Here is a 22,675-nt window from a genome sequence, read left to right as displayed (position 1 = left end):
AGACATATCGAACACAAATCTGAATGCAAAATTTTAAATAGTGGCATAAATGACTTGTCTTCTGCACCAAGAATTTTTCTAAGGGGCTGGTCCTCAGTGTTAATTTTGAATGGGAGTCTACCGCTCTGTGATTTTAGAAATTCATCGCACACTCTGATACATAACACAATTTATCTAGGATAAAAGGAAATTTACTTTGAAAGTAATCCTTCTCAAACCATCATTCGTAACATTTTCTCGCAACCTGTTAGATATGTAAACAGTTGTGACGTCACACACATCGAAACACGAGCCAGATGTACTGAAAGCAGTTGATTGTTATGAAATATTGCACAGTCTTTTGACACATTTTGCTGTCGGCAGACGATTGTGTGTGGGCTGTGCTTTGTTGTTGTAAATGGAGCATGTTCTTTGCAACTAAAGGTTCATCTTGGTGTCATTTTTCCATTTATGTTTTATTGCTGCAGTGGCAGGCTACAGTAAATTTTTTTGTTGAGAATTACCTGTTCTTACCAGTCAAAATTACAAAAATCTAACTGAAAACTAAAATAATGAAAAATTCCTAGTGCAAAAAACTACCATGTTTTTCCCAGATTTCTACCAGATGAAAAAGTCCAGTGTTTTAACTGGATTTCCCAGTTGTCCCTGGCCACACACAGCCCGTTACAATGTCACTGCTGTGATTCCAAGTCCCTGTTATTTGTACCACTTTTGTTCTTTCTAAACAATTGCGGTTATCTATTTAAGAAACATTTTCCCACTGTGATGAACAGGCTTAATCTCATTTTTTGTTGAGTTAGAATTACGCAGGATGACCAGAAAACTTAATAACAGTTTCAATACAAACCCAAAGTGATCTGTTTCTCGTGTCAAAACTGTATGGGTGCCTGATTAGTAGCTGACGTATGAGCAGACCCTTGTGCATCATATTTACTCAAATTATCTCACATTAGATATCTCTGACAGAGTTCTTGTTTTGAGCATATGAAAATACGATGTATTCTTAAGATTTCATTTGCAGAATGTGTTCACCTAACTTCAATAACAAAAAAGTTTCCCATATGACAAAAATTCGGTAATGCCTTGAGAAAATGTTGCTTCAAATAAAACTAAAATCATAATGTACTTTAACTCTTCCAGTACACATTGATCCAATTTTCCTATTTATGTTTCATGCAGGATGTGGTAACTCTGTTCCAGGCTTTCAATACTAACATTATTTTGGACAGACTATAGTTTCATTTTCTTTTTCTCAGTCAGTTTCAATTACGATAGCAGGGCATTCCTTCTTCCTCATATATTCTTTCCTCATACCTATAATTTCAAATAAAAATTTTACGCATAGCAATGAGCTGCTTTCTTTTCTTCCTTGTCATCAGTTTTACAAAAAAAGGAAAGTTGTATTTATGGCTCAGTTCATGATTAGAATACCGTGAAAGAATATGAATCATCCAAAAGTTTGTAGTCCTACCCATTCACAGATTAAAACTGTGTGAAATACTGCCACTGAAACTACTATCCTCGTAGATCCAACAGCTGAAGAGGCCTCTCTCGTATCAATGATCTCAAATGATTTACCCATTCATTCTCAGTGACTTTAATTCCCAATCAAGATTTCTTTTGCAATAACAATAAACAATGCTCAAGGTCAGAAAGAGGGATACGAAAATAGAGTGGGAGGAGGAGGTAAGGGGCTGTGAGAGGGTGGGGCGAAGCAGTTTAATATGTATACACAGTTCCTATACATATTTAGCAATTGCCAAGTACTGCCAGGTTTGCTAAGTGCTAATACAGTATTTATGAAGGAAGAAGAAGAAGAAGAAAACTGTTAGTATCTGAAAGGAAAATACTACAGAAAGTTTTTGGACTTGAAGACAAGACACAATGGAGGATAAGAAAAAATGCACTACAGGAGCTGTACAAACACTATAACTTCCTCAATGTGCTAAAGAAGACAAAACTGAGCTGGTATGGCCTCATAGCAAGAATGACAGAGAATAGACTACCTTTGGTCAAGTCAGCGTGAGAAGATCCCACACATCCATCAGCACTGTTGCAGTTCTCAAATGTGAATTGCAAATGGCTGCAGGTGAAAACAATACTGCATATAGAGCTGTGACAACACAGATGCAAAGCCATAGAGATGTTAACAAAATCACATTACGTGATTGACTGAGGTAAGCACACTAAGTTACCACACCAAGGCCACTGCAACTATCGGGGATCTTTTAATGCTGACTTGACTGTAGAACAGTGTTCTGCAGAACAATATATAGAATGAGAGGAAGAGGATGACCCAGAATACGGTGGTGAGATAACTTCTGGAAGAACACAGCTGGGATAAATATCACCCTCAAATGAACAAACAGTGCATGCACTTGACAGAAAGAAATGGAAGTGTCTCGTAGAACGCACATACTGTCAATAATGTCCTTGCCACACATAAATTGTAAAGTAATGACTGAATTAATAAATGAAGGACTGAGTCACTTCATTTTTCAAGAACTAATATTAACACAACAAAATGGGATGTGCGCACACACAAACAAGTGAATTCGAGTTTGGCAGATTGGATTTGGACTTGGTTGCTTACTTTGCTGATGCCCACCACCCTTCGCTTCCTGTTGTGTAGCAGTTAGTGTTTCTTCAGACGACATCTAAATATTTCTTGGATGTCAATTTTAACTATTCCCCTAGCTAGATATTTTTGTAGAGCTTTCTCTGAATTTTACACACGTCCCTCTATATCCGTCCAAATTAAACAAACCTGGCTCGTGTCTACGTTATGACAAGCACGCACTTACCCAGTTTACATAACAGCAAGATTTCTTACTTTCTTCTACTGTGCTCGTTACTACTGGCACAACTATACTGTGACAAAACTTTTCATATTTCCTAGTCCTTAGACTAAATTACTTTTTGCTGTCCTGTTCAATATGGAACATGATTTTAACAAGATGAAGAATCAAAACTATGTATACCTCAAGATGTTTTGTCAGTTTCAGTTCTGTTCTAGTTATCCCTAATGCAGTATCTGGTAAGGGAACATTCCTGTAGTGTTGCAAATATTATTAGCATTCTTTTTTTTGCATCGTGCAAATAATGTAAAGTACAGTATTATACTGATTATCATACTTATGTTAAAAACTTCAATTTAAACTTACCATCATCTCCATAGCCCGCAGGAGCTACTTCAACCCATGTTTCGAACAGCAGTGGTACGAGGGTTATTACATAGTTCTGAAGTACTTCTTTCTCATCTGCTGTTGTCGAAGAGGTGTCAGAGCCATGCTGTAGTATGTTTGGTAGGTCACACACACTATTAACATCACCCTCAAACAGAGGAACATGCTGCTGTTCTGATTTTACACTGACAGTCCTACAAGCGTCTTTAAATCCAGTGTCTACAGCAGCAGATAGTGAACTCATCAACTTATGGAGCCGTGTTAACACCTATAAATAATAGACATTAACATTTTACGCAGAAAATAACAAAAAATTCGAACATAAAAATACTTAACATTGGTGCCAAATATACATCAGTAAACAAGAGTAAGCAAAAGTGGAAATGTTTTTTATTTTAAATGATCCGTGAATATAACTTCTTTTCAAAATTCGTTGCAATCATAATTTCCTTTGTAGTACAATAAGTAGCTACAAGAGTATATTATTCTTAAGAAAAGTAATGTTCACGAATTAGTGTCAAAACAGGCATATCAAGCAAATACTAAGACATAATAAACCCAGCGCTTTTTTTTGAAGAGGTTACTATTTGTGACCCAATCACCTTACCCAAAAATATATTTTTATATTTCCTAGTTGAGCAAAATACACTTCAGCGCTTTTTTTTGAAGAGGTTACTATTTGTGACCCAATCACCTTACCCAAAAATATATTTTTATATTTCCTAGTTGAGCAAAATACACTTTCTTTTATCTCACAATAAATCATCAGTAACTCAATATCTGCTACTGAATAAAGGCATTCACCAGACTCTTCCATTTTAGACTTTAGTTATATGCACCCCATTTAGCTTCTACCTGTTGTCTAATGTCATTTACTCCACCTTCCATCTGGCTGTCCACTCATTCTCTTCCTGTCTCTCTTGAAAGTCAGCCTCATCCACTCACCTGGTTACATATCCGATCCAGCACCGACATTTCATTTTCTTCATAGTCATAAATATGTCTTCACTTCACTGTATTCCCTGATCAATTGTTTTCTTTTCCTGCATCTTCCAGTACTTCCCAACAGCTATTTCTACACTACTCACTAAATGATCCTCAGTTTTTGAAACGTTTTTGTAGTAAAAATTCATGTCTCACAGCCCTAAGTCAAACTGGTAACACACACTTAAACTCTCATTTTCAGGTGCATCAGAAGCTAAATTTTGAAAACTTTTTTATCAAAACCATCTCAGATGATCTACCTTCGTCTGTTTCTTTCTCTTTCCAATGACACAGTCATTGTGTTCAACTGTTGAAAGTTCAAAAATACATTAACTGGTCCTATGATTTTCACAGTTGATTTGTATCATTTTCTTTAAATCTGTTGCATACAGTTTAGTTTGGTCTTATTAGGTTTACGTTCAAACTTCTCTGTTGAGTTCCTCCACAAGTTCTTGAAATTTATATGCAGCAAAGCACATTGTTCTATACTACATCCTAGCAACATATTCCTTCTTTGCTTCCTCTGTCCTTGCCTCACACTCTTTTTATCCTGAATTTCTCCCAATCCTGATGAGGCCTAATGGAGGTTATGGTCTTGACATACATTTTCTTCAGTGTGCTAATGTATATGCATCAGTGCCTTGTTTTCAAAAGGCTATTGGTAACCTACCGGTTTAGTTGACTGAGTCAAATCTTTTCCAAAATCTCTGAAACCCATACCAAACAGTAACTTATAGTCATTGTTTCATTTGTGAGTGGTCCATACTGCTATATGAGGGCTGTTCAAAAAGTAAGGTGACTTTCCAAATTGCATGGGCAACATGCATTCGATAATTGATTTTTTGTTGGTGTTGTTGTGTTAGTACACACGTCCCGAACGTTATTCACAGCATACTTCATTTGTTTTTCACAGATAGAAAGCTTAGATGTTTTTCAAAGTGCTCAGTGATTTTCAATTATTATAAAAATTGTCGAAGCTGTGAAGAAAATTGTTTTAGAAAATCGTCTAGTTACCGTAAGAGAAGTTGCTGAGGATGTTGGCACATTGGTCAGCTGGTGTCATGCAATTTTTTCAGGTGTTTCGGGCATGAGACGTGTGCCAGCGATGTTTGTTCCAAAACTTCTCAATTTTGATCAGAAGAATCGTTGCATGAGCATCGCTCAGGAGCTCTTGAATTATGTCAGTGATGATGCTGATTTGCTCAAAAGGGTCATAACTGACGACAAAACATGGGTTTACGGTTACAGCATCGAAACCAAAGTCAGATCGTCCAAATGGAAGCATCCCAGAGAGCCAAGATAAAAAAAAATCAGGCCAAATTTGATCAAATGTCAAAGTTATGCTCACTGTTTTTTTTTTTTTTTTTTTCCAATTGCTGTGATGTAGTGCACCATGAATTTTTGCCCCAAGGTCATACAGTCAATAAGGAGCATTACCTTGGTGTTATGTGCCGTTTGCGAGAAGCAATACGCAAAAAATATCCGGAACTGTGGAAAAACAATTCATGGCTTTTGCATCACGGTAATGCACCTGCTCAGTCATCTTTGCTTGTGAGAGATTTTCTGGCGAAAAACAACACGACAATCATGCCTCGGCCACCATATTCACTGGATTAGGCCCGCTGTGACTTTTTCCTGTTCCCAAAACTGAAGAGACCTATGAAAGGATGAAGATTTTCAATGATTGAGGAAAGAAAAACTGCACTGCTGGAAGTACTCAAGGCTGTACCAAAAAGTGCTTATGAGAAGCGCTTCGAGGATTGGAAGAAGCATTGGCATTGTATCTGAGGGGGGATTACTCTGAAGGGGACAACACGAATATTGAAGAATAAATAAATATTTTTTCATCAAAAATATGAAGTTACCTTACTGATTGAACACACCTCATATATACGGTGAACCAGAACTCCACCAACAAACTTTCAGAGGTGATAGTGTGACCCAAAACAAAAAACAAAAAATTCCCGTAAACATAGGCTCTAAAGTGCATGCTTTAATAGCTATGAGCACTTGTTTATCTTCGCTACTGTGAAACACATCTCTTCTACTTAACAAATGCTCAAAGCTTTTAAGCCATGCAGTTTAGAGACCATCCTTACTGGACACTTTTTTCCTTGTTTTGGTCTGTACTTCTGAAAGTTTGTCGGTGGTGTTCTAGTTTGCTTCTTACACTTCTAAGGCCGCCTTGTCTAATTACTTGGTTATAAGCCAATGAACCCCATCCTCCCTCAGAGGTGATTATCTTTTTATTGTTTGTTACAGAGAGGAGGCCGATATGTCTCATGATAGAGGGATCAATCTTAGTGTTTTTATGTCTTCTGCACCTCCTTTCTTGTGAAATCACATTATTACAGCATCCATGTTGGACTGTGATTTGAGACCTGTAACTGTTCATGATACAAAAGACAATGAATTATCTGTGTAAGTCACTTTTACCTTCAGGTGGATCAGTGAATTACTTTAGAATTTATTTTCATGGGTGTAGCCAGTTGTTTGCATTACCTTCATGCTGAAGAGAAAAGAAGTTCTGTGTAGTTTATTGTTTTCATGCTATTCAGTGACACAAATGTGATGTTTAATAACCCTAAGCATCCTTTTTGCTGGAACATTTTTGAAATGAATTTTACGGCAGACAAATGCCTGCATCCAGGAAAAGAAATTCTAATATTACCAACTCATCCATTTGAAGAGAGGATGTATACAAGGTGGTTCATTGACCATGACCGTGTCAAATATCTCACAAAATAAGCGTCAAACGAAAAAACTACAAAGAACGAAACTTGTCTAGTTTGAAGGGGGAAACCAGATGGCGCTACGGTTGGCCCGCTAGATGGCACTGCCATAGGTCAAACAGATATCAACTGCATTTTTTTTAAATAGGACCCTCCATTTTTATTACATATTCGTGTAGTACGTAAAGAAATATGAATGTTTTAGTTGGACCACTTTTTTCACTTTGTGATAATGGCGCTGTAATAGTCACAAAAATATGGCTCACAATTTTAGATGAACAGTTGGTAACAGGAAGGTTTTTTAAATTAAAATACAGAATGTAGGTACGTTTGAACATTTAATTTCGGTTATTCCAATGTGATACATGTACCTTTGTGAACTTATCATTTCTGAGAACACATGCTGTTACAGTGTGATTACCACATTAATGCAATAAATGCTCAAAATTATTTCCATCAACCTCAATGCATTTGGCAATACATGTAACGACATTCCTCTCAACAGCGAGTAGTTCGCCTTCCATAATGTTCGCACATGCATTGATAATGCCCTGACGCATGTTGTCAGGCGTTGTCGGTGGATCACGATAGCAAATATCCTTCAACTTTCCCCACAGAAAGAAATCCGGGGATGTCAGATCCGGTGAACTGCGGGCTTCGACGACCAATCCACCTGTCATGAAATATGCTATTCAATACCGCTTCAACCACATGCGAGCTATGTGCCGGACATCCATCACGTTGGAAGTACATTGCCATTCTGTCATGCAGTGAAACATCTTGTAGTAACATCAGTAGAACATTATGTAGGAAATCAGCATACATTGCACCATTTAGATTGCCATTGATAAAATAGGAGCCAATTATCCTTCCTCCCATAATGCTGCACCAAACATTAACCCGCCAAGGTTGCTGATGTTCCACTTGTCGCAGCCATAGTGGATTTTCCGTTGCCCAATAGTGCATATTATGCCGGTTTACATTACCACTGTTGGTGAATGACGCTTTGTCGCTAAATAGAACGCGTGCAACAAATCTGTCATCATCCCATAATTTCTCTTGTGCCCAGTGGCAGAACTGTACACGACGTTCAAAGTTGTCGCCATGCAATTCCTGGTGCATAGAAATACGGGACGGGTGCAATCAATGTTGATGTAGCATTCTCAACACAGACGTTTTTGAGATTCCCGATTAGCGCGCAATTTGTCTGCTACTGATGTGCGGATTAGCCACAACAGCAGCTAAAACACCTACTTGGGCATCATCATTTGTTGCAGGCTGTGGCTGGTGTTTCACATTGGCTGAACATTTCCTGTTTCCTTAAATAACGTAACTATCCGGCGAACGGTCCAGGCACTTGGATGATGTCGTCCAGGATACCGAGCAGCATACGTAGCACACGCCCGTTGGGCATTTTGTTCACAATAGCCATACAACAACACAATATCGACCTTTTCCGCAATTGGTAAACGATCCATTTTAACACGAGTAATGTATCACAAAGCAAATACCATCCGCACTTGCGGAATGTTATGTGATACCACGTACATACATGTTTGTGACTATTACAGTGCCATCTATCAAAAAGCGAAAAAAGTGGTCCAACTAAAACATTCATATTTCTTTACACACTACACAAATATGTAACAAAAAATGGGTGTTCCTATTTTTAAAAAATGCAGTTGATACCCGTTTGACCTATGGCAGCGCCATCTAGCAGGCCAACCATAGTGCCATATGGTTTCCCCCTTCAAGCTAGACGAGTTTCGTTCTTTGTAGTTTTTTCGTTTGATGCTTATTTTGTGAGATATTTGGCCTGGTCACTATCAATGGACCGCCCTGTGTACCCTAAAAATGCTTAAGCAGAAAATTAAAATTACTGACAAGGATCACTGTTTTAACTTGTCCTTTATCATTACACCAGTGTTCCAGTTTTAGAGACTTATCTTTATACAGAGTCATTTTATAAACATTTTGCAACTTCCTTTTGTATTACTTTTCTGCAACTTTATCCATTTCTATCAAGACACTATTGTCTTCAGGTGCTTCTACTTCCTTGAATGGCTTCATATACCTCATTTGTTATTACTAAGAGGCCAGATTTTTATGTAGTTCCATACTCTTTACCTTCACAACTACTCAGGTGAAAGGTGTAAATGTTCACAAAATATGTTGTCTGTATTAATATATTTCATTTTATCATTATGTATTTTATATATTTCACTATAACTACAGGTTTTTAAATTTACACTATATAAAATACTGTATTTAATTTCTTACTGTTCCTCATATTTCTCCATACAATAAGTACGCCACTACCTTTGGAAAACATACAAATCCGACATACCATAATGGTTGGAGACAAAGTACATTATGTATAAAAATCAGATTCTAGTGCAATAAAACATTATTGGTTGCACTTTAATTGGGTCACGAATAACATACTTCTGCTTGATTTTCTAAGATTCGTAATTTCAGTTCTCAATATCAAGGGACAAACAATAAAAATAATATTTGTAGGATTGTAGTAGCTATTACTGTGTGTAACAAAGGGCTTCATGTGCTGTCAAGTTTGCCACTGAAGCACACAAAAGACTAATGGCCCAAAGTTTTCTGACTACTTATAACTTGTACTGATTCAGAACTACAGCTGAGTTGGCATAAGTTGATACCCCTACAGTCGCAGTGGCCTTGACACAATAGCTTTGCACAGCTACAAAAACCAATCACGTAATGCGATTTATTAAACGTCTCTGTGGCAACATCTCAACTGTTGTCACAGTTCTACAGACATCTATTTTTTTCATCAGCATTTGTTGGTGCTTCACAGTTGAAAGCTCGCAACAGTACTGGCAGCAGTCAGGGTTCTTCTTCTGCCAACTGAACTTTAACAGCTGCTTGTGCCAAAAATGGTTTGCCAAATAATACTTCTAAGAGTTCACGGCTGTGTGTATTTGTGATGCCTCCTGATGCATCAAAATAACCTTCAAAATTAAGATATTTGGTTACACTGGATGGTGCTTCCACTAGTGATGGAGAGATTGTACTATGTCAAGTGTGCAATAAGCAGACTGGTTCTCTGTAAAGTTCCAATTTCTGCAATATATATGTATTGATGTGCACATACAGAACAAAACAGTGCAATCGTCTAAGAAGCAAATTTTCCACAACCTGTGCTCTGTTATTGTTGCTGCGAACTTTCCACGGTATAAATATCACGTTTTCCCGCTAAGTACTGTGAGCAACAGATTCCTGATAAATTGACATTAAGGAAAACTATTTATATTTTTGTTCCCAGGAGGCTCTTAAAAGTGTGTTGACAAGACAATGGACGTATGTGTACATTTGACTGGCAATCTCACTGATGGCAAACTTGATGGAAAAGAAACGTTAAAGCCATTATTGATTTCTTGCTAATTATTGGAATGCATAAATCATTCAGCAGTAGCTCATTTTGTGACTGGCAGTCTTAAGGGGAATTGAAGAAGGAAAATTCCTTGTTATTGGATGTCACAGCCATCACGTGAGCAGTGGCAACTGTCCTACGGACATTCTATCCACAGGTAACACACTTCATCTGTCCGGTCCACGCACTGCAACATATCGGAAAACAAATGCGTGGTAGTTATCCAGAAGTAAATAAAATAATTTCATACACCAAGCAGGTGTTCCTCAAAGCTTTGTGCTATATGTTACTTTACACAGCACTGCTCCTGCACTTGGTGTTGCTGCCTGAGCAAGTCCTAAGGAGGAAAGGTACACAGAATGATGCTGTAGGTTTTTATAATGAACACTTTCAAGCCACACAATCATTTCTGAGGAAACCTTCAGTTTATACGAGAGGCATAAACTGCTTTCACTTAACATAACTCCATCTTACTTGCCAACAGCATCAAGGAATTAGAATCTATCAGGCTGCCTTTGCAGAAATTGTTAGAAATTTTTGGGATGACAAATGAAGACTGACTGACATTCGAGGTGCTACTGCGCAGAAGGTAAAAATCATCTTGACTTTTTTTGCTGAGAGATCAAGGCTACTTGACTTTTGCTACTATCTACATTATCCTCAGAGGGGGAGAAGAAGATGTTGCAGTGGACATCTCCAACAATATTTCGTCCCTAAAATTTGCACCAACATCCTGTGACAACTAGAGATCATTTTCCTTGTACAAAAACACTGTTTCTGATTGGTGACATTCTATGACTAGAGAGAATGTGAAGAAGTACCTAGCTGTTCACTGCACCTCAAAATTAAAGGTAAGTTAAGGTACCTTAGTAATTTCAGTGAAGGTGAACATTTTAGTAGAGAGATGTGGCCAAAAACAATTTTTTTATTACTGCAGCATAGACTTTAAAAATAAAAACAAATTAACTAATGTAAAGTGCATCTTTTCAATGTACTTTTCATATTTCTGCTACATTTAAGTGCATATTAAGATAACACAGTTGGCTATACAAAAGTTGATTTGATTTGAAATTATTATTTTATATTAAATCTTTAACATATTTTTGTGATATTATATATTCTCTTACACATTTCAAATGTTTTCATTACATACATATTTTGCATGTTGACATTACATAAAAATCCACACTACTCATTACTGTCGGAATATCATTATTTTTAACTGCCGAATACATGAGTTTCTGATTTGCTCCACCCCCCCCCCCCCCCCTCCCCCCTCCAATCAGTACAAGAAAGAGTTAATTTTCCATCTATTTCATTTTATTTATGTGCTATTGCACAATTTTGAATATGGGTCATTTTCACGTACCTTGTTAACGATACCTTACAAAAAAAAATGTTAAGTCTTCGGAACACTGTTTATAGATACTATTAAAGCTAAAAGCAGAGAATAAACAGAACACTGATAAAGTTATATGCAATAAACTAGTATGTATACAGTTGAGCCAAAACATTATGACAACTGCCCACCACAAGACTGAATGCCAGCCGGTATCATTGCAGTCATTTGACACAAAAACATGAAGCAGACATGAACTGGGAATCACTGTAGTGAACAATGTGGCATGGCAACCAGCCGCTCAGCTGTTTGCATACTACAGTAATGAGCATCTGCGGAAAGGACAGCGAAGCCACAAGTAGGCAACAAGACATCGGATGCCAACACCTCATCACAGCAGGATAGATGGTGATCTGTGGCAAATTTGATGACAGAGTATAATACTGGTGAAGGTAAAAACGGTTCGGAGCACACCAATCAGTGGACACCGTGGAACATGGGACTCTGTAATAGACGACCACATTCCCTCATCGATCTGATGACAGTGTCATTTCTGACTACAGTGTATATGTAGGCAAGGAGAAAATAAATTACCTGATTTTTCCCATATTTCCCGGTTAAAAATATGCTTTTTACTGGGTGAAAATACACTTTTTCCACGTTAGGTGACAGTATACTTTCCCTTGGAACTGTAAAACTCGTCAATCCTTTGAATGGAAAAGATTTTATACATCAGTTTAGAGCTTCCCAGCACTTTAGGAAATGAAACTCAGCAAAAAACAATGCCCATTGGAGACATCTTTGATGTGCAACACCATGTACACTGCGTATTTTTGTACTATGAAGTATAAAACAAATTCCACCAAACATAGCATTAAAATTGAGATCACAATGCACTTTGCCAGTCAGTCATATATCATCTCACATGACTTCACCTGCCAATAACAGCAGATATTCAGCATAGGATATGTTGTGTAATCAGCCAATAGCAACACCACTGTTAAGTGGTGCAAATGCACAAATAGCAACAGTTAATGGTTTCAATTAATATACATATAGTATAGCTACATGAAAAGCTAAGCTTTCACACGTAAGATTGGTCTTCTTTGCACATGTTACTGTTTAAGATATATCAAACACGATTGTGACAGTAAAATTTTAAATACTCACATAAATGGCTGGTCTTCGGGGCCTGAAATTTTTCTAAGTGGCTGGTCTTCAAAGTGAGTTTTCAATTAGAGTCAAACACTCTGCAATTTATGAAATTCTCACACATAACATTATTCATTTTCCGTAAAAGAGAATTTACTTTGAAAGTAATGCTTCTTAAACGACCATTCACAATATTTTCCCGCACTCCGATAGAAACAGATTCGTTTGGCCACTAATCAGAGAGCACCAGAAAGCAGGCATTACTGTGCATGTGCAGCCCATGCTTCGTGTTTGCTCTTCTTATATTCCTCCTGTTGCATTTCTGTTTGGAATTTTGTGTGTAGTGGGGCATATGTGACCACATGCTGCACTGTGGAATGGTGTTTGGAGGGGACACACGGAGATATTCTTCATATGACAATTTTTTTTTTATCATATCCTATCCACATAAGAAAGGCAAAATAAAAAAGCAGTCCTTGTCACAATATTCATTATGAGGTACCCTACTATTTTGCTATGTCGTGATTTCTTTTTTTTATTCGAACTCTGCAATACTGTTACGTAGCATTTTCAATCAGGTTTACAGCAACACAACACTGGGAAAAGCTAACAAGAAGGAATACAAATTTCTTACAAAAAGCTAGTTGTCTGTATATATCAGAACTAAGAACAATAAGTTTTTCATGGCTTTTCACACTCTGTAAACAATTAACAAGGTTGTTTGTGAAGCCAAGAAACTGTATAATAGGCAGTTTATATTCTGCTCCATGGTAAATAAAAGCAATGATTTATAGTGATAAAGCACAGTGTGCTGCCAGTCTACAATCTACCAAAGAACAGTTTCTGTAAATTCAAGAAGTAACAACACAAATTAAGAAAATAGCACTAAGTGCACAGTCATATGCCAAGATTCACAATGAAGTAGGCCCCTACTTGGTACTATGCTTTTCAGTGTGATTTTCAGGATGCCAATTTTCCTCGTGTACCCAGTGGTGTTTTACCTCGTGTTTGGTTCTTTCTTATAGCATAATGCCGTATGTGCCAGAAGACGAAAATGTGGACTTTAAATTCAATGAACATTATTATTATTATTATTATTATTATTATTATGTGCGATTGGACCCATACGGATCACGCAAAGCTTTTCCGATTCAATTTTTTAATTCTCCAAACTTCTCTCATTCTTTCCCCATGAATTCTCTTTCTTTCCTCTGTCCATTTTGTCCCCTGTCTCTTGCAAACTTCATTCTCGGGTTGTACTTTCCAACTATTGATTTTTTGCCTGTATACATTTCTGTTTATAACTTCTGAAGAATTTATTTGTGCATTTGCTAGATCTGTTTTGGTTTCTTGTATCCAGGGTATGGTTTTCAATTTTTCAATGTATATTAAAATTTTGTGGGAGAGTCTGGGTGTTGGGAGTCTGTGGATATGACCGTAAAATTTTAGTCTTCTTTTCCGGATGTCTGCGGCGAGGTTAGATAATTTTTCTGTAGTTTTCCGAGACTGTAACCTGTATCCATCTTCCGTTCTTTTTGGGCCAAGAATCTTTCTGATAATTTTGCGTTCCTCTTTCAGGATGCCTTCCAGGTCGCCTTTTCCATGGAGTGTGAGTGTTTCGCTGGCATATAGTGCTTCGGGCTTGATTACTGTATTGTAGTGTCATATTTTTGAGTGAATGGAGAGACACTTTTTATTGCAGATGTTGTGGGTTTTCCAGTATGCTCTTTTCAGTTTTTGCAGTCGAACTTTTTGTGCAGTTTTCTCTCCCCCTGTGGGTTCTAGGACCTCGCCTAAGTATTTAAAGAATGGAACTCTCTCAATTGGTCCATATTTTGTAGTCAGTTTTTGAGTTTCAAATTTTGAGCAGATGAATTTGGTTTTTTGGAAGGAAATTAGTAGTCCAACTTTTTCGGCGCATTCTTTGAGAATGTCTATCTGTTTAATTGCTGTGGTCTCGTTTTCTGCTAGAATGGCCACGTCATCTGCAAATGCCAAGCATGAAATTTTAATACCATCTTTAGATCTTCCTAGTTGTATAGGCTTCCAGTAATTTTGATTCTTCAGTTCTTTTTCCCATTCTCGGATGACTTTGTCTAAGACAAGGTTGAAGGGGAGTGGAGACAAGCCGTCACCTTGTCTGACGCCGGTTTTGATCAGGAAGGGCTCTGATATTTCACCCAGGAATTTTATCTTAGAAGTTGTGTTTGTGAGCGTTTCTTTGATAAGGTTTAGGGTTTTCGGATCGAGTCCTAGCTCCTCAAGGATAATAAAGAGAGATTGCCTATCGATTGAATCATAAGCCTTTGGGAAATCAACAAAGGAACAAATGATCGGACTGTTTCTGACTGCTTTGTATTTTAGTGTTGTCTTCAAATTGAAAATTTGTTCTGCACAGGATCGGTGAGGGCGAAAGCCAGCTTGGTATTCACCAATACTGTGTTCGAGTTGTTCTTGTGTTCATTGAAGAAGACAAGCTGAGAGGATTTTATAAGTGACTTGGAGAAGGGAGATTCCTCGATAGTTGTTTATATCTGCCATGTCTCCCTTTTTATGCAGTGGATGAATTAGGGCGCATTTCAAATCTTCTGGTAGTTTTTCTGGCTGCCAAATGTCTGTGATGATTTGAGTGAGTTCTTTGAGGGAATTTGGTCCAAGATTTTTAAGTAGTTCTGCAGTGATATTATCTTCTCCGGATGCCTTGTTGTTTTTCAGTCTATGAATATGTCTTTGGATCTCCTCTAGTGTAGGTGGTGGGGATTCTGGATTTGTGTAGATAGCAGTTTCTTGAGGGAATCTTGAAGAAGGTTCAGGGCAATTGAGGAGTCCAGAAAAGTATCTTGCCAGCTCCTCACAATTTTCCCGATTTGTGAGCGCTAGTTTTCCATCTGGTTTTCTGAAACATAGATTTCGTGAGCCGTATCCATTGATTCTCCCAGCAAAGGTCTTATAGAAGTCTCGTACATTATAGTTACGGAAATTTTCTTCAATAGACTCACACTGTTCCTTGAGGTACTTCCTCTTGATTTGTCTGATTGTTTTTGCCACTTGTCTTCTGGTGTTGTGGAAGTGATCTAGATTTTCTGGGGATTTTTTACTGTTATACTTCAGAAAGGCTTTCTTTCTTTCTTCCAGCGCTTTTTCACATCCAGAGTCCCACCAGGGGTGTTTTGTGTTCTTTTTCAATGGGATCAGTTCTTTTGCCTTCTTTGTAATTTTTGTTCGAAATTTTTCCCAAGAGTCAGCTGGTTCCTTTTCCCACTCCTCCTTCAGATTGGTTTCTTTGATTGTTCGTGTGTCAAATTTCATCGTGTGTGTTTTCTTCGGATAGAATTTTTTTGGGGTGAATTTCACTTTAATGCGTGTTAAGTAGTGGTCTGAGTCAATGTTCGCCCCTCTGCGGACTTGGACATCATGGATCTCTTTCTGTACGAAATAGGAGATGTCAATGTGGTCAATCTGATATTCGCCGATCTCTTGTATGGGGGACCTCCAGGTCTTTTGTTTTCCAGGTTTTTTTCTCAAAGACGTAGACATTATTTTTAGATTATTTTGTTGGCATAGTTCAATAAATCTCAGTCCGTTTCTGTTGGTGAATCTGTGTGCTGGATATTTTCCTACAGTTTTTTGGTGTTCTTTCTCTCTGCCAATTTGTGCATTGAAATCTCCCATTAAGATTTTGATATCATCCCGGGGAATTTTGGCCATGACATCTTCAAGTTTAGTCCAGAATTTTTCAGTTTGTAGTTGGCGTTTTTTGTTGTCTATGTTTGTGGGTGCATGAACATTTATCAATGTGTATTTCTTGTTGGTGCACTGGATATGCATGGTCATGAGGCGATTATTTATGGAAGAGACCTCTCTAATTGAGCCTAATATATTTCTGTGCACAGCAAATGCCATGCCCAGGAGTGGCGTACCATTGGCAATTCGTTTGTCAGTCTTGCTCTTGAAGATGCGATAGTTTCCATAGTCTATTGTATTTTCATCCGTGAATCTAGTTTCTTGTAATGCTAAGATCTTAATTTTTTGTTGGTCTAGCTCTGTTACTAAGTTGTGTAATTTTCCAGGTTGAATTAGGGTCTGAATGTTAAAGGTACCCATGTACATGGGAACCTTGGGACGAAGTTTGCCTGAGAACTCTGATCGTGATGGCCCGGGTTCCCCAGAATCCGAAAACCCAGTTGTCGTCTGTCGACGAGTGGATTGGTTACCACCTGGGGTAATTCTGTCATTACTCTCATGAATCATGATAGCTTGTAAGTTTTGGTCCAGTGTTTCCACTGGGTGTTTAGAACCAGGGATTGTCAGTTCCTGGAGCATATAATACAGCCGCACCTACTAGATGGACAGACGCTGACCTCGCTGCCGCTCGACTCGAGTACAGACGCATTGAGGATTTGGAATGTGAGATTTTTTTTTCAAGGTTTTCTCAATGAACATTATCAACTAGCCAATAATGTGGAATGCAACATTTCATTTCAAATAAATTGACTGCCTCCATAATGTGATTAAGGGCAGATTGCCACTAACGTAGAATTAAATAATCAGGAAACCACAACTAATAAAATATTTTGGTCTTCCATAATTATGTGAATGGTTTTAATTCACTTGATAGCTCCCAGTCACAAAAATCCATTTTGTTTTCATTTGACGAGACAGCTGTAAATGAAGAGAAAGGAGCAAAATCATGAAACGAAACACAGGTCATGTGGCGACCACCACTGCCCCACTACAATTCAGACTGCTCTGCGCATGCACATATCTGGCAACTTGGATGCACCAGAAAAAATTTTCTGGGTTGCTTCTGGCTGCTTGTTGCTAGTGCTCATACAGCTAATAGCCACACTTTAAGTAGCCAGAAGCAAGAGAAGGCTCTGCTCGTATGCCATTTAAGTTTCAGCCTGCCAGCCACTGCTCAAAACAATCTAATTTTAAAAGCTGCGATGTCACACTCAGTTTGTCGTTAGGAAGTATTACACGGTCTTTGTCGGCAGAGGTTTGTCTGCACACTATGTTTTGTTGTTGTAAATGGCAGACTTTCTTTGGAATTTAAACATTATTTTGGTGTTTTTCTCTCGTTTATGTTTTATTCCTGCAGTATTATTCTGCAGTAACAGGCTAAAGCAATATTTCTTGTTAGGTTATCAGCTATTATCAGTCAAAAGTAGGAAAATTTAACTGAAAATTAAAACAATGAAAAATTCCCAGAATTCTAAAACAATTACCAGGGTTTTCCCAGTTGTCTCTCCAATGAAAACATTTCTGGGTTTCCCAGTTGTCCCAGGGCTTAATACGCCCTTAGTGGGCACTGGATAAATTATGATTGGACTGTGTTTCAATGGAAACATTTTAAACGGCTTCTTGTTACTCCACATCGACAATTACATTCACTTCCACCATCACCAAGGTGAATGCCTCATATAGAGCAAGAACACTTACAAATGTTTCCTTAATTTTTTTATGAATTTTTGAAATCTGAAAAGCTTCATTTTTTGTTAAGTTTGGGGTTAGTTATCTCAGGTGGGACTGAATAAAAAATATTACTTTTGCACAGTTTGTACACCTATATGATAGCAACATATTGTAAAAATTTCAACATTGATATCTGACTGTGAACAAAGATATGATTTTTTGAAAATGAGGAGATAATTCACATTACTCTACAACTGATCTTATGGCTGCTGCCTATTCTTGTGTGATATTGGCAGGATATAATCAATTAGTATTGAAGTAAGGTACTGAATTACATAAAAAAGTGGAATTTTTGAAGGGTAGGCAAAACTGTAACTAACCACAGACGTAGGCGGTTTCAATGGGCAGTGGTCACTGTGGCTAACAACATAATATTTTCTCCCTTTACTGCTCAGGGGCCAGTAGTCTCTCTGCCAACCACCTAATTGTTGCCTAAAATGCCGCTAGATGGCAGTGCAGGTCTTCTGCGCGAATTTTTGCCGTGTGTTCAGAACAATAGTTGATACTACTTCATTGTTAGCACTGTTCTTGGAAGTGGCGTGCAGTAATAGACAAATTTCTGTGTGGTTAGTGCTGCTAACCACTGCCCTTCTGCTCCACCCAGTATATTTTCTTTGTCTCCATCGAATACATCTAGCCGAAAAGGAATAACCGAGGATGAATCTTACCAAATTTTATTTGAAGAAATACCTTCTAGTGACAGCAGTGTTGACAGTGATGAAAATGACCCCACATTCACGACAAGTTGTACAAGTTCTAGTCTTGTGTGTAGTCGTGTGTACAGCAGTAGTGATTCTGGGATGACAGTGAAATTGATGACATCAATGAAAATAATATTTTGCCATCTACTGTTCCATCAACAGTCACGGTAAACTGGAGCCAAGAAACAAGTGTTGACCAAGTGCCATTATTTATTGGAGAAGGTGGTGTGATCGCAGAAATAAAGAAAAAAGTGAACCTAAAGCCAATTGACTTTTTTGTGAATTTTTCGATGAAACACTAATAACACACATAGTGTTCCAAACTAATTTGTATGCTGCACAGAAAGGCAAAAATTTCGTGCCCACCAATGAAGTTGAAATTTAGACTTTTATTGGAATAAATCTTTATATGGGTATCACTAAAAAGCCTAGCTACAGAGATTACTGGAGCACTGATCCAGATCTTGGTGAAAGTTACATATCAAAGCTGTGGCCAATAAAACGATTTAGCTGGCTACTGAGTAACTTGCACCTCAATGATAATTCGGTTGCTCCGACAGAAATAGTCAAAATTATGATAAACTGTACGAACTATATCCATTTATAGACCATTTGAACAGGAAATTCCAGGATTGCTATAAACCACATCAAAAACTTGCTATTGATGAAGCAATGGTTAAATTCAAAGGCAGATCATCTCTCAAACAATACATGAGGGACAAATCTATAAAAAGAGGGTTCAAAGTGTGGATGTTATGTGATCAGTCGTCATACAACCTTAAATTTGATGTTTATACAGGAAAAGCTTCACAATCTCCAGTAGTGGGGCTAGGATCGAAAGTTGTTCTAAATTTAACCAGTGATCTTCATGGGAAGAATCATATTATTTTCATGGACAATTATTTTACATCATATGATCTGTTCAAGGATCCAAAATCCAATGGTGTGTACACTTGTGGAACAATAAATCCCAAAAGGAAAAATATGCCAAAACTCAAGGAGGAAAAGAAACTGGAAAAAGGGGAATTCGATTACAAAATAGGCAATCATGGCATAGTAACCTGTAGATGGAAAAATAATAGGGCAGTCAACTTGATTTCAACATGTCATTCACCATCAGATGTGTCCACAGTAACTCGAAAAATGTAAGATTGAACAATAACCAATATCGCTTGTCCAACTGAATTGAAAGACTGCAATTCCAGTATGAACTATGTGGATAATTTTGATCGACTAAAGTCAGACTATGCTATTGACAGAAAAAAAGCAAGAAATGGGGGATGAGATTGTTTTTTCACTTTTTAGACTGCAGTGTGACAAACATGTTCATTACGCACAAAGAAATCGAAATGGAGCAGTTCTCCAATAAAGACTTCCATCGAGAGGTGTACAAAATCTTGTTGGCTCCAAAAATAGTTTCAGTGGCAGCTAATTTTGCTTGTGTATCCCATAGTAGTATAGCAACCCAGATCAAATCACACAAACCATACATAGACGAAAGTATTCGGCACGACAGCAGTAAACATCAACCAATTCACTCATCATCTAGAAGATGCGCAGTTTGCAATTCAAAGAAAAATCCAGTGCGAACAGTGTGGATGTGTTCAGTGTGCAAAGTATCTTTGTGTCTGCGATCAGGCAAGAACTGTTTCAAGAGATACCACGAAAATTAAAAACTAGTTATTTCCAAGTTCAACCACCAAATATCGAATTTGTATACTGTAATGGGGTGGTGGTTACCTGTAGTGACCACATTTAATGTTAATATTCTGTTGTTGTTTAAGTGAATTTTTACAAACTCAATGTATAAAACACGTCAAAACAATAAAACAAATGAGTTACAAGTAAAATAAATTTGAAATTTGCAAATAATTTTTCTTGCCCCACTAGAGTAAATTTTAGTGCCCCTCAAAGAGTTACCATCCTTCGAGATGCAACAGTTCCTAAACCTGGTGGTGAATGTTAAGAACACTTATTTCTTCAGACAGCTTCTGTGATATAGAATAAGACCTCCCAGTTGCTGTGGAAGTTCAAGCACTGAAAGTTTCCTTAAAACATTTTTCATTGGTATCCAAACTTTGTCACTAGTAGATTTCTTGAATGATGTTCTTGGGCCATCATGGTGGTAACAATGCACAAAACATCATTGTTTTCCAAACTTATTCTTTCAACCTCCGCAAGCCACCACTGTCCATCATACACACATGCCACTATGTCATTCAACATTAAGGACAGAGATTTAATTTTATCGAGACAATGATCCTCATAAATTTCAGTTTCTGATGTTACATTGCATTGAACTAAGTTTTCTGCAATGCCTAGGAATTTGTGGAAATGCCTTGTTCCTTTTATTGCTATACAGTTTTCAAACCTCGTTTGAAGTGTTGTTTTCATTTGCAGAACCAATTCTTGATCAGAAAACAGGAATGCCTTTACTATTATCCTAGCAAAAGACAAACATGTCCTGTATTGTGAGAATTTGGTCTGTGGTTGGTATTTGTAGGCTGGCTTTACTTACTTCATCACATGCATTTTTACCATGGCAAGATGCAAGAAAGTGACATTCAGCCTCCAACCCAAAGTATACTTTGTGGTTGCACAGATTTGAAAAATTCTTTTTGTTCTTATACTGACTACCACTTCCATCTGCAAAGTATATCAGCTTCTCAACCTTGGGAAAACTTTCTTTTATGTAATTTATTACATACTTTTGGAACACATGTACAACCAAAGTTTTGTGCTCCAAGCAGTTACAAGTACTCTTCCTGAGATTTAACCACTGTTATCATTTCTGCCCGGACAGTTGTGACCCATTGCTTGAAGGTAATACTGTCTGGCATTTCCTCATCATATTCGTGAAACAATTCAATAACGGTTTCCTTACCAGGGCATTTATTACACAAACTCGTCATGAAGTCATAACTGTTTGTATCACAGACCATTAAATTTAGTAACTCTTTGTAGTTAAAATCACTGAGGTTTGCACCTGCAATCACCAGTTTGACATTTTGATGATATAAAGAAACACATATGGAGTGTGTCCCTGAGGACCCAGCTAAAATACACCACTTAGGGCGGAGGTCAAAAAATTATGACCTTTCAATTTTGCATTCAGGATGAGAATTTTTGAAAGCTACATAAAGTTCATTTAAATTTGACAGCACTAGTCATTTCTGCTTTGTTACTTTAACTCCATTTTTAACAACTCTTTTGCTATCTTTGCAACCTGGGTACATTCAACTGTTTTCATCATCTTCAAAAAACTGCTGGATCTTTTTAATAGTTTCTTCACTTATACCTACTCCTTTCTTCTCTCCTAAAACTGGAAAAATGCTTGTTCTTTCACTAATTTTTGGGTTAGTTTAGCCAAACGATGAGAAACGTTGAATTCATGAACTATTTTTTCTCTTGACCGTGAGTCAGGGAGCAATCTTAAAATTTTAACTTTTTCCTCTTTAGATGTCACTGAACATTTAATTTTTAATTTCTCTATTAAGCTCAAATATGCAGTGACAGATGATGCTGAGGGTATGTTTTCTTCTTCTTTAGAAATAATGTTGATATCTGTATTATTAAAGCATGATTCCAAGTCTTTTCTAATTTTGTCTGAAATTTGTTGCACCTTATTTTCAATAGCTGTTTTTCTTTTTCGGCTACTTAATTTTATTCTTTTCGAAGCAGGAGATATGTCTAACTTAGGA

General features: G+C 37.5%; 1 protein-coding gene across 1 annotated transcript in view; it reads right to left on the bottom strand.

The window, feature by feature from the left end:
* Positions 1-22,675, bottom strand: part of LOC126416187 (testis-expressed protein 10 homolog) — a 159,909-nt gene that overhangs the window by 67,099 nt on the left and 70,135 nt on the right. Inside the window, exon 5 of the mRNA XM_050083769.1 lies at positions 3,165-3,453. Within this exon, the coding sequence (XP_049939726.1) occupies positions 3,165-3,453 (289 nt within the window). The remainder of the gene's footprint in view (positions 1-3,164; positions 3,454-22,675) is intronic.

The sequence above is a fragment of the Schistocerca serialis genome, chromosome 8 (genome assembly GCF_023864345.2).
Source record: "Schistocerca serialis cubense isolate TAMUIC-IGC-003099 chromosome 8, iqSchSeri2.2, whole genome shotgun sequence".
In the NCBI taxonomy this organism is placed as follows: Eukaryota; Metazoa; Arthropoda; class Insecta; order Orthoptera; family Acrididae; genus Schistocerca; species Schistocerca serialis.
Note: the sequence above shows the minus strand (reverse complement) of the source record. Positions and strands in the feature narration are given on the sequence as shown.